Here is a 12923-nt window from a genome sequence, read left to right as displayed (position 1 = left end):
GTGTTGTTCGTTAACTCAGGCTGCAGATCCACTCTGTCCCAGTCATGGAGAAAAGGAAGGAGGTAATGTATTTGGGGACATCGGGTCATATCAGGACTATAGAATAAATGTCAAGGACCTTAGTGTTGATGTACAGAGGTACCTTGGGACAGAAATCCATGGTTCCCTGAAAATGGAGCCACAGGTAGGTAGCTCTATAGGCAGAGGAATTGAGCACGAGTTGTGATGCCATGTAGTTTTCGGCTGCATTTTAGCTGTTGTGTACAATTGTGGTTGCCACTCTACAGGAAGGTTGTGGTATCGTTAGAAAGAATGCAGAAGGGGCTCACTAAGATGTTGCCTGGAATAGAGGGATTTAGTTACAAGGAGAGATCAGATGGATTGGATTATTTTTTCTGAACATAGCGGACTGAGGGGTGAATTTAGAGATTTGAGGTTATGATAAGTCTTTTTCCCATGTTAGGGAAGTCTATAAGACTAGTGGCCTGAAGGTAATGAGCACAATTTGCATGGGAAATAGTGTACACAGTAAAAATCCAATAATCTAGCTGTCTTGCAACTTTGGTGTCAGATGAGCAGAGTTTACAGATTATTGACTGTTATGAATACCGAAACATACAATTATTTCACATTTTTTACCCATTATATATGGCTATTAAACTCTGCCACCACCAAGGTCTCATCACATATGAAGCTTCAGTAGTGTTATACTGTTTACTTTTTAACTTGTGTCGTAATTGCACTTTATTATTTATTAATTTATTTGTGTTAATGTTACTTTGTGTGTGAGTTGTATGTACTGTGTTGTGCATCTTGGTTTTGGAGAAGTGTTGCTTCGTAAGCTTGAATTACAATGAACTGAACTTCAGTATAATAAACATCCCAGTGAATTCAGTGAGTTTAAAGAGAAGGCTAAATACACAAATACTCAGGACCCCAATTCTTGTCAATGTTCTTGACGTCGAGTGAGGGTTGGGGAGGGTAGATTTAAAGAAGATTTGAGGTCGTGGTTATATGGAATGAGCTGCCAGGAGAGGAGATAGGCAGATATAATTAGAACATTCAAAAGGCATTTGGACATGAGGAGCAGGGGTATATGGTCATAATGAGGGCATATAAACTTAACTTGGACTCAACAATTGGCATGCTTTGAATAGTATTTCATCACTTTTAACTTCAACTTGCATTTAGGTAGTTTACAAAAGAGCAAAGTTTGCTGCAAGTGAAAACTTGAGAAAGTACAGGTAGAAAATACGGTGCAGGGCCATAATGAGGTAAATGGTGAGATCAAGAATCTACCTTATCATAGTAGAAGACCGTTCAATACTCTTACAACAGTGGGGTAGGATCGGTCTGAAAGCACGTACCGTCAGGCTCATTGACGTCCATTATCCTACTGCTTATAGAGCATGAACGATTAATCCCAAGTATAATAAGATGGACTCATGTGCTTGCAGTCTCCCTCATTACGGCCTTACACCTGATTGTCTATTTACACTAACTCTGTAACTGGAACACTTCCTGCATTCTGTTATTGCTTTTACCTTGTACTGCCTCAGTGCTTTGTTTTGATAAAATCTGTAGACAAGACAAGTTTTTTGACTGCACCTCAGAACAGGTGAAAATAATAAACCAGTTTACTTATAACTTGATAGATAAAGTAAAAGCAGATTTAATAACTTTTGGAACATTGGATCCGTGCATAACTGCTTCTGCGTCCATTTATTTGGCATCCCCATGTAGTTATGTGGTCAAATCGGTAATGCAGCTGAGCTGGTTAGCTGATTGTGATCATACAATTGATACCAAATATAAAACTTGCTGTGCCATCAACTTGTAAAACATGGGTCTGTGTTCTGTCTGTTTGATTGCTGTTATAGATAGTTTTTATTGTGTTTTTGCTTATGTTTCTAACACAATGAGTCAGGTACGGTTCATATTAGTGGCCAACATTCTTCAGCCTTTGCTTCAGGCCACGTGCTCAGATCAGGGTGTGTCCAGGATACGTGCATTATCAACTTCCAAAAAAGTATTTGTTATTTCAACTGTTTCTTACTTCCTTGTTAAAAGTACTTGTATTCAAAGATCACTGAAGCCTCAACACCTGTAATTCTTCCCCAGTGCCAGTGAAACGGATCTGGAGGAGGTCATTGTGGACTCTCACAATGCAGCTTCATACATGGAAGTAGATCAGAGTTCCTCAAAGCCTGAGGAGAATATGGAAATAGTAGAAAATGGCTTCAATTCAATTTTAACCAAAGATGACAGCGGTAATGTTCCAACACATGAGGACAACAGCAATGTTCCAGCAGAGGAATATGTCAAAGATTCTTGGAAGTCTGCAACAGATTCAGTGTGTCCTGTTGGTCTTAAAAAGGCAGCTTTATTGTATCCTTCCCAGTGTGTCCAATTGAGATAATGGAAAATTAAGTTTCCTTGCTACTCAGCTTAAAGAGTTCACAGTAAATTTATTATCAAAGAACACATATGTCACCATATATTTCCCAGAGATTTTCTTGCAGGCATTCACTGAAGAACAAAGAAATACAATAGAATCAGTGGAAAAACTACACACAAAGACTGTCAAACAACCAATGTGCAAGTTTTATGCTGTGTTGTAACTTTTCGGTTGTTATTGTGTAAAACCTTAGTTTGCAGAGAAGGTTCAATGGGCAGAATGGTGTGATTCTGCTCCTGTATCTTGTTTTATAATTCTGAAAATTGAAACAGTGAGTAACAACTCCGGTGGAAAAATTTGGCTGATAATTGATCTTTTATTTGGAGGTTCCTCGATTCTCCTCTAATTAATCCTAACAAAGGGGAGAAAATAATTCCAAATTCTCGATTATTAAATGCTGGAGGAGATGTTACAACCTTGAATTATTTGGTTGCTTCCAAACAAAGATACGGTTTCATTCTGTCTTAACCAGGGCATAGAGTAGGAAACCACAAGGTGAACAGTTCCCTGTTAAACTGCACCATGATGCTGCATTTCCACATGCGTTCCCGGACTGAAATAAGACATTAGGAGCACAATTAAGCAATTTGGTTCATTGAGTCTTCCCGCCATTCCATCATGGCTGGTTTATTTTCTCATTCAACCCCATTCTCCTGCCTTCTCCCTGTAACCTTTGACACACCTGCTAATTAAGAACCTATCAAACTCCACTTAAAAGATACCCAATGAACTGACCTCCATAGCCACCTGTAGCAATAAATTCCACAGGTCACCACCCTCTAACTAAAGAAATTCCTCCTCATCTCTGTTCTGAGGGGACCTTGTATTCCAAGGCTATGCCCTCTGGTACTAAGCTCTTCCACTGTTGGAAACATCCTCTCCACGTGTACTGTATCCAGACCTTTCGATTTCTGGGACTTTTCAATGAGCTCCTCCTCTCCCCCTCCCCCCCACCATTATAAATTTGAAGTTAGATATGAGCCGCCTTTTTGACTTGAAGAGACCTGGAAGTCGTTCATTTGTGTGTGCTTGCCTGTGTAATGAGTCATTTTAAAATGTTAGCTGGATATTTGTACAAAGTTTTCCTTGACTGCAGCTCACAGGAATGAAATTCTGCTGTCTTCATACAGTGAAGCTTTCCTTTTGCCTCCCCTCAAAGATCTCTCTGTTGCTCAAGTGATAGTAAGTGCAGTCTTTAAATGCTATGTGTAGAAGTTAACTCATAAGTAACTGTTATTTTGCCAACCTCAGCAGATCAAGGGAAGCCTAATAGCCTCACTTCTGTGTGTCAATGCCAAAGTTGTAGGCTGACCCTGAGAACTCAGTCACTGAAAATTTAAATTTATTACACTGACCATAGAGTGCAGGAAGAATGTCTGGCATTCAGTGTCCACTGGTAAAGTTTGTTTCTGAGCAGTAAGTAACTGGGAAGGAAACATATGCATGCTCTTCATGACTTGTGGACATATTTTCGAAGCCTTTCTTTGAAAAGAGGGTGGCACATTAACACAATTAGTTAGAGTCAGTGACCCGAGTTCAATTCCACTACTAGCTATAACGAGTTTGTACATTCCCCCTTTATATATCATACATAATTTTTTTTTCAGTTATACCAATATCTTGTTCAGGCCCTTCTCTTTCTCAGCTTCTTCCACCGTCTTTTGTTTCTAGAATTGTGTGGCACAGAAATGGCCTTGATGCCTATAACTTGGGAGGGTTGCAGGGAGTAGTTACCAGTGGAGTAATTTCTTTACTGATTTAAGGCTAGATAGATAGACATACTTCATTGATCCCGAGGGAAATCGGGTTTCGTTACAGCTGCACCAACCAAGAATAGAGCATAAATATAGCAATACAAACCACAAACTATAAAAAACAACAATATGCAAACTATGCCAGATGGAAATAAGTCCAGGACCAGCCTATTGGCTCAGGGTGTCTGACCCTCCACGGGAGGAGCTGCAAAGTTTGATGGCCACAGGCAGGAATGACTTCCCATGATGCCCAGTGTTGCATTTTGGTGGAATATGGCCGGAGTCTAACAGCAAACAGTTCAATATCCGGGCTACAAACACATTCCTTGATCGTAATATGACCAGAATTGCACCATCTGTTGTTAACCAGAACAGCAAGCCCCCCTCCTTTATGTTTACTGCTCTCAGGCTTTTGGACGCAGCTTTTTCATAAAACATTTCTTTCTCCTTTCAATCCATCCCATAGGGACTAACTTATTGTCCGGTTTTGAGAGTTCCAGGTTGGCTGATGAAGCCCTTGCAGTTTCTGCAGACTGACAAGTGGGCTGCATGTTCCCTTCACTCTCGATGCTCCCCTTGTTGAGCCTCAAGCTGCTCGGGCTTCTCCATTCTTTCAAGGAGATTTTGAGAGCATATCTATTGCTTTATTTTCCTGTCCAAGAAATACTTTGTGATGGTGTCAGGGTTGAGTGTTTGTGGTTATTTCAGGAGAATTTAAAATGTCTGCTCTGAATGGTCTAAACCTCAAAAACACAGAACGTTGGAGATTACTGCTACTTGGTGGACCTTGAGCTTGGTGCCAAATTTGACATCCTCAGTCTTGTGATAATTGTCTTCAGTTATCTGTCGGTTATAATGGGGTATTGCAGATGGTGACAATTTTTGTTAACAAGGTTAGCCTTTGCTGAATGCTATTTCCCTTGAAACCTTGAAACTGAAAGCAATGATGTTTTGTAACACACAGAAGATGCTGGAAGAACTTAGCAGAGCAGGTCAGGCGGCATCTATGAAGAGAAATAAACAGTGCTGCCAGAGGTGGTTGTCGATTCAGATACTTTAGAGACACTTGAGAGATGAGCACATGGATGAAAGAAAATTAGAGGGCTGTGCAGGAGTGATGAGTTAGATTGATCTTAGGGTAGGTTAAAGGGCTGTGCTATGCTGTAATGTTCCATGTTTCCAATGTTATAACTATGAGCACTGAAGACTTGAAACTCCTGTGGGCATAGCTGTTATAGCACCACTTCATGCTGTGATCTGGTTTTCACTACTCATAAGTAGATAATCCATCACAGTCAATGTTCTCATACTGGTGTTCTCATCCCTCTCCCTAGTTGTTTCTTGAGTACCTGCAGTACCTGTACATGAAGCAATGCCAAACGTTTGACACCATACTTCCAGGAGAGAGGATCCCCTCAACTGCTCAGGTACACAAAAAAACCTTTCAGTCTATTCCATATTCTGCGTTTAAATCAGTGAGTGGTAATTCTGCTTTGTGTGACTGAGGCTACGTCCACACTACGCCGGATAATTTTGAAAATGAAGCCTTTTCTCTTCGTTTTGACTCTTTGTCCACACTAAAACAGTGTTTTCATCCCCTGAAAACGGAGATTTTCAGAAGCGGTCTCCAGACTGAATAAATCTGAAAACGCCTAATATCCGTTGCAGTGCGTATGGGGTAACCGGAGCTTTTTAAAACCGCTGTCATGGCGTGCCGGAACAGATGGCGGCAGCACGACATTTCATTATTTTCTTATTATTATTATTACTAGTTTATTGTCGCCAAACAATTGATATTAGAGCGTACGATCATCACAGCAATATTTGATTCTGCGCTTTGCAGAACCTAACAATTTCAGAAGAGACGGCAACGAGACTGAAGCCAGAATAGTTAGAAGTGTACTCACCAAATACTTTGACTCATAGCTTACTGAATAAATAAGTATACTCACTTTGCCCTGTTTTCTGTCCTTGCTTGTATGAAGGTGGTTTACCTATTTATGCAAGTACTTCTCTGACAATAGATGTGTAACAGCCTAATGTAACATTGTATGGAAATACAAGATAACACTGATGCAGACATGTTTTATACATTTAACAAGGTGCTTTATTAATGCAACAGAGTTGGTCAGTTTTTCAATGTTCGTTGTCAGCCAAGTCATACTGTCCATGAACTCCCTGTCAGTTGCCTCCATACGCTCCAGTATTTGATTTTTTTAGTTTTAAGTCCTCCTGCTCAAGAGCCAAGAGCAATTCCTTTTAAGTTTTTCTACTCTGTAACTGGATAAACGCGCACTAAGTGTACCATTTCCTCTTTGCTTGTTTTCTGTGTGTCCTGCGCGTGCCCAGTAGAGGAGATTCGCCCAAATATCCGTGTTAGTGTGGACGGAGATACTTTGAAAACACTTAGTGTGTATGCTTGTCGTTTTTACTCATTTTCAAAATTATCTGGCGTAGTGTGGATGTAGCCTTAAACTATGGCATTTTTTTTAAACCAATAACCACCTAAACACCTTGAATTCTTTACATTGAGTGTTAATTGCAGTGCCAGCACCTACTGTCTGTCCCTAATAGCTGTTTATAATGAGGATCGGCGATCAGCTTTATTTGCCAGGTCCATTTACGTGTATTAGAAATTTGCTGTGTTGTGTTGGCAACGTGTAACAAAGAACAACATTTGACAATTATATAAAAAATAAAGTTAGATGTTAAATTACAGAAATGAAATTAAATGTGCATAAATATTAGCATGTATTAAGTGGTTTAAAGTGTTTACAGTGCAGTGCAATAACGGGTTATAGAGGGGGTGGAGGGGCTGACTAGAAAGGTTGATCAGACTAACTGCCTGGGGGAAGAAACTTTTAAGATGGCGTGAAGTTTTTGTTTTAATAGCCCTATAGTGCTTTCCAGAGGGATCTTTTGGAAAAGGCAATTCACAATGATTTTTTTTATTGTCCACTTCTTTGTCCTCGACATGTACAAGTCCAGCAATGATGGTAGACTGCAGCCAAAGTCTGCTGTAATGTTTGTATACTGAGAGGATGCTGCACCAAACCATACAGTAATGGCTGACGTGAGGATGCTTTCTGTAATGGCAGCAGGCAACTGCCGCAAGAAATGCATCCTCTGCCGAGCCTTTTTTGTGAGTGAAGGAGATGTGTTTCTCCCACAAGGTCCTGCAAAGTGATGATGCCCAGAAAGCTGAATGCTAACCATAGAGTTGTCAACGAGTGAGTGTAGAGGAAACTCACTTCCCCTGAAGTCGATATGTATCTCCACAGTTTTGAGGGCATTCAGTTTCAAATTGTCAAAATGAGTCCCTCCCCAGACCAGGTGTTTGAAGTAACCACATTGCTGTGGGTTTGATGTCAGTCACAGGCAAGATGTGTATAATATTGACAGATGTCATGTGCCAGTTGGGTATTTGTGACATCTCTGAAGTTTATTGGTTACCATTACTGAATAAAGTGTAAAATAATTTTCTCTCTGCCATTGAAAACTTGAAAAACTAAAACCTGTAGACATCTCAGTCTACTGGTTGTTCTCGTCGGAAGGAGGGATATCTGTAACCTCAATTTAATCGTGCATTTAGCATCAACAATAAAATGCTTTAAGCCACAGTTAGTTTGAGAAGTTTGAATAAGTATATAGATGGGAGGGGTATGGAGTGGTCTAATTAGAATGGTTTATCAGATTAACTGCTTGGGGGAAGAAACTTATAAGATTGTGTGATTGTTTTAAGAGCCCAAAAGGCAGTTTGCAGGGTGGGAAGTGTTCTCAATTATTTTTGCTGTCTGCAAATTTTTGGTGTCACATGGGACTAGGCAGAACTACAGTTTGGCATGGACTAGATAGTTCAAAGGGCCTGTTTTATGCTATAGCTCTCTGATTACATGATTGGAATATAAACCAGTGCATGGAGTGTTTGAGATGGAATATCCTTGGTGTATTTAAGGGAAAGATGAATAAGGAGGAAGACATTCTGTCTGTTATATCTGTAGGGTTTGTTCTATTTTCCAGTTCAAATCTTAATGCTGTTGATTAATTACTTCCTAATGCATGTCTATATAATTTGTATGTAGTAATAAATGACTACATATGTGCTAACATATAGATGTGTACACCTATTATTAATGTGTATAACACTTCTGCCCTCAACAGCCTTTCAGACAATGGCTTCCGGCCCACTGTCATTTATTGGGTGCAAGAAAGTTTTCTGAACTTCTCTCATCTGTTTACTGCAGCCTTTTATTGACCTGCTGGTTCTTCACCTCCTGAGTTAGGACTGGATATTTGCTTCATCCTGTCTCAGACTCTCATTTTAAATGTCTCTTGCATCTTTTTTTGCCAAAAAATGGCCAGACTGTTTAATTGTTGTCCAAGCTGTGAAATAACATTTAATACAGTTCTAAGCATCCTCATCAAAAGACAAATCAAACCTGCAGGTGCTAGAAATATGAAATAAAAAACAATTACATTGGCTGCCCGAGAAGCTGACTGTTTGGAATGTAATTTTGTCTGAGAAAGCTTGGTAAGATGATAGTTGGGAATTATAAGCAGTTTGTAGTGGTGAACAGTTCACTTATGGACAATCGTTTCAGGTCTTGGACTGGTTAAATCTGCTACTGGATGCTCACTTTACATTACTGGTGATGACATCAGAGGCACACGAGCTGCTTAAAAACTTTAACAGCTTCATCGCTTATCAGGTAAGGTTAAGTGTGTATTGACGTCACGTTATCTCTTCGGGTCATTATTTTATTTTGAGATCAGCCTGAGTGCTTCACTGTAGAGTTATAAGTAGTCCTTTTTTTGTCTTTTGGAATGTAGCCATTGGGTTGGAATATTAAATTTGAATCCTGGGAACCAAGGCCTGGTGTCCCAGTATCTTTTTTTACTTGATTTACCACCCTTATTTTTCCAATTCTTTGAAACACATCTCGTGCTTTACTGTTCACACCATTGTCAAACAACTTTCCAATTCATTTTTCAAAGAATACTGAACTCAACAGCAGCTAAGGATGAGTCTCCCATGTTGTTAATGTTTTTAACCTTTCTTAATCTTAATATGTGGTTTGTTGACCAGGTGGGAACAAATTATTAATCGTTACTTTAATAACTCCACCGATCGCCTCTCCTTCCACCTTCTGCAAAATCTCATCACTGGTTTTATCAGATTTGTCCACTCAGTGCCGTTCTTTAATAGTTTTCTATCGTTGGGTGGCCAAAGCTTTACACAACACTCAGCAGACCTTGTACAGATTTTTTTTTAAATCCATCTCTGGAGATAAACCAGAGATTAATTGTGATGTTTCTCCCGACTTGTGTATTTGTACTATTACTGTAACTCTGTAGTGAACTTTTTAATAAGTATCTTTGCATGTCTCAATGCATTTATATTCCCTCCTATGGATACATCCAGATTATTTTTAGATTAGAGTCCCCAACACCATACGAAACACCACTTACTATGTCTTTCATGCTGAAGAAATTCTTTTGCTCCACTCCAGTCTGTCCTCTCCATCCCCTTTGCCATTGGACTCCCTTCATTTCACAGACCTTTATCTCTTCCTTGAGTGCCTTGGTGGAACAGAATAAAAATACTGTTCTGAAACTCCATATAGACTGAATTCTGGTCCCTTTCAGTCCACTTGTCTTCAAGAATTCCATGGGAATTCCTTAACCCAACATAATTTGTATTTGTGGAAAATTGTTGACGTAAGGAAGTTGGGGAAAATGTTAAGCTGGACAGATGGCTTTGGATGCAGAATCATCTCTCGATATTTGCAATGTGAACTGTTTCAGTGCTGGTTTTGTCTCAGAAATTGAGGGAAGTCCCATATTGTTGCAATGGGCAGAAATGTTTAGAACTGTCAGCATAAGGTACATTTTGTTCAGATGCCCCAATGTAAGAATGCTTATACATGCTGCACACCAGGACTCACTGGGTACTAATAATTTCTGACATTATTTAACTTCCCTGTACGACAGGTGAGGTTTTACTCTGAGCTGAACAAGATCGAGGAAAGCCTACAGAAACTACAGAAAGTGAAACCGCAGGATGATGGACTATATTCTATTGAAGTGATCAAAATTTGTTAATTAATCTTTTTCAAATAACTGTAATGTACTTGTTTTGAGTTGTATTTATGGTGTGTGAAAATATAAATTTTCTTATGTTCTACTACTTCTGGAATTAAAATTTTACTTTGTGTATTCCTGTTTCTGTCATTCATTGAATTGTTGCCAGATATTATCATCACTTCAATGTCTGGGTCTCATTCTGTAATTGGCAAATAGGACCATGGATATGTAAAGAATAGTATGTATGCAGTACCTCATTGCATACTACGTATCTGCTCTGAGATATTTCTAAAGTAGTTATGTAGTGTAGTGACTGATTTTCTTACCAACAAGATCCCATAAATATCAATTAGTCAAGTGCCGTTTTGAGCTGTTTACAGTGGTTTCTGAAGGAGGAATGTTACCTAGGGTGTTTGGAATGACACTCTGGTTGTTCTACAGAAGTGGAATTTGAGAGCCTTTCTTGAGGAGGAATACTGGATCTCAAGGCCTGCCCAAGAGAGACATTATCAGTCCAGCACACTCTCAGGTTTATGAGAACATGGGACCTGATTTCTGAATCTCAGCCTCAGACTGAACCAAACCCACACCACTGATCCAACAAAGAGGAATGACACAGGCTGGAGGTGTGTCTCCCATCTCCAAACAGTCCAGGTTCCCAATTATGAATAAAGTAAAAGCTTTAAGACTTGCTGATATCTGTTGCATCTACAATGCATCTTATTATGGGTTTCAACTGAAGTATGAGAGGCATTTGTCTTGTGTGCACCAAGGCCAAACATGGATCCTGTCTGTGTCTTTCATTACAATACAGAAGCTGCCAGTCTTTGGTTTCCAATTTACTGCACGAAGGCAGCCTTTGCAAACGCAGTGTGACCACAATTGTCACTTTCCATTGTGTCCACCTTGACCCTCTTGCAGATTGCTGTCAATCACTCATCCGGAACTACTATATGTTTCTGTTAGTCCCAACACTTACACTATATTCTCTCCGGGACGTGAAGTCCTCTGTATGTGGAGATACAATGCAGAATGGGCGCTTCCAGCCAAAGAGCCACACCGTCCAACAACACTCCTGTTTAATCCTGGCCTAATCACAGGACAACTTACAATGACCAATTAACCTGTGGACTATGGGAGGAAACTGAAGCACTTGGAGGAAACTAATACAATCATGGAGAGGGTGTACAAACTCCTTACAGACGGTGTCGGAATTGAACTCCAGACTCTGCCCCAAGCTATTCATAGGATATGTTTACACACAGTGAACAATGACAAATTCTACTTACGTGACATCAACTACAGGACTTGGAATTTTATTCAACAGCAAACGTTTAAGCCAAAATTTTCCAATTCAAATTTGCTGCAGCTGATAGTAAACTATTTTGCTCCTGACAGTTGTCTGTTCTTGCTTCACTCCAAAAGTCCACAACCAGTGTATTTTGCTTGAAATAGCATTGGCCTAAAATTGTTGATCAGTCTCAAAGCAATTGCCTCACACGAGAGGTCACTGAGGCTAATCTCATGGCCTGTTAAGGGAAAACAATCGACATACAGCAGGTGGCCTCCATGATGATAAAGAAATGAATCAAGGCCTGTATTATTCTGTACTACATTTGAGCAACCAGTCTAAATTTTGCAGTAACCTTTATATGTGATTAATCCCACTGCACCTCTAATGATGGTAGCCTCACTGGAATATAAAATAGAATAGGCATCCATTAGTCTTGTGAGACCATGGATTTGTGCTTTGGCAGGCCTGGGCAAGGTTGTAAGGAAGACCGGCAGTTGCCCATGCTACAAGTCTCCCCTCTCCACGCCACCGATGTCCAAGGGAAGGGCACTAGGGCCGATACAGCTTGGCACGTCGCAGAGCAATGTGTGGTTAAGTGCCTTGCTCAAGGACACAACACACTGCCTCAGCTGAGGCTCGAAATAGCGACCTTCAGATCACTAGACCGACGCCTTAACCACTTAGCCACGCGCCAACCCTGGAATATAAGTCCATTAGTATTCATTTACAGTAACATGGTAACAAGCCCTTCTGGCCCAACAAGCCCACCTCACCCAGTTACACCAATGTGACCTTTTAAAGCTCAGATGAGGAAGAATCTAGCCAGAGAATGGTGAGAATCTGGAATTCTGTGCCACAGGTGGCTGTGGAGGCCAAGTCTGTTTGTATATTTAAGGCAGAGAGTGATAGATTCTTGATTGGTCAGGGCATGAAAGGATACGGGGGAGAACGCAGGAGGCTGCGGCTGAGAGAGCTGTGATGACGTGGTGGAGCAGACTGGATGGACCAAATAGCCTAACTCTGCTCTTATGGCTTATGGTCTTGAGGTCTAACTATGTCTTTGGAATATGGGAGGAAGCCAGAGCACCTGAAAACCCACATGGTTACAAGAACATACAAACTCCTTACAGACAGTAACAGGAATTGAACCTGGGTCACTGGCGCTATGATAGTGTTGGTCTAACCCCTTTGGTAAGATTCAATCATGCTACCAGTCCTACCAATTAGAAAACTGAAGCAGATTCAATTTTCAACCTGAAGTAATTATTTCATGTAGATTTCAGAAAGAAGAACCAATCATCTACCTTCACCCTTTCTCACCTCACGGTTTCTT

At 40.3% G+C, this 12923-nt stretch overlaps 1 protein-coding gene across 1 annotated transcript in view; it reads left to right on the top strand.

Moving 5' to 3' along the window:
• Nucleotides 1–10414, top strand: part of nol11 (nucleolar protein 11) — a 43423-nt gene extending 33009 nt beyond the window's left edge. Inside the window, exons 14-18 of the mRNA XM_063030612.1 lie at nucleotides 2122–2388; nucleotides 3562–3640; nucleotides 5547–5639; nucleotides 8814–8921; nucleotides 10204–10414. Coding sequence (XP_062886682.1) covers nucleotides 2122–2388; nucleotides 3562–3640; nucleotides 5547–5639; nucleotides 8814–8921; nucleotides 10204–10314 — 658 coding nt within the window. The 3' untranslated portion in view covers nucleotides 10315–10414. The remainder of the gene's footprint in view (nucleotides 1–2121; nucleotides 2389–3561; nucleotides 3641–5546; nucleotides 5640–8813; nucleotides 8922–10203) is intronic.
• Nucleotides 10415–12923: the final 2509 nt, after the last annotated feature.

This window comes from Mobula hypostoma, chromosome 22 (assembly GCF_963921235.1).
Source record: "Mobula hypostoma chromosome 22, sMobHyp1.1, whole genome shotgun sequence".
NCBI lineage: Eukaryota > Metazoa > Chordata > Chondrichthyes > Myliobatiformes > Myliobatidae > Mobula > Mobula hypostoma.
Note: the sequence above shows the minus strand (reverse complement) of the source record. Positions and strands in the feature narration are given on the sequence as shown.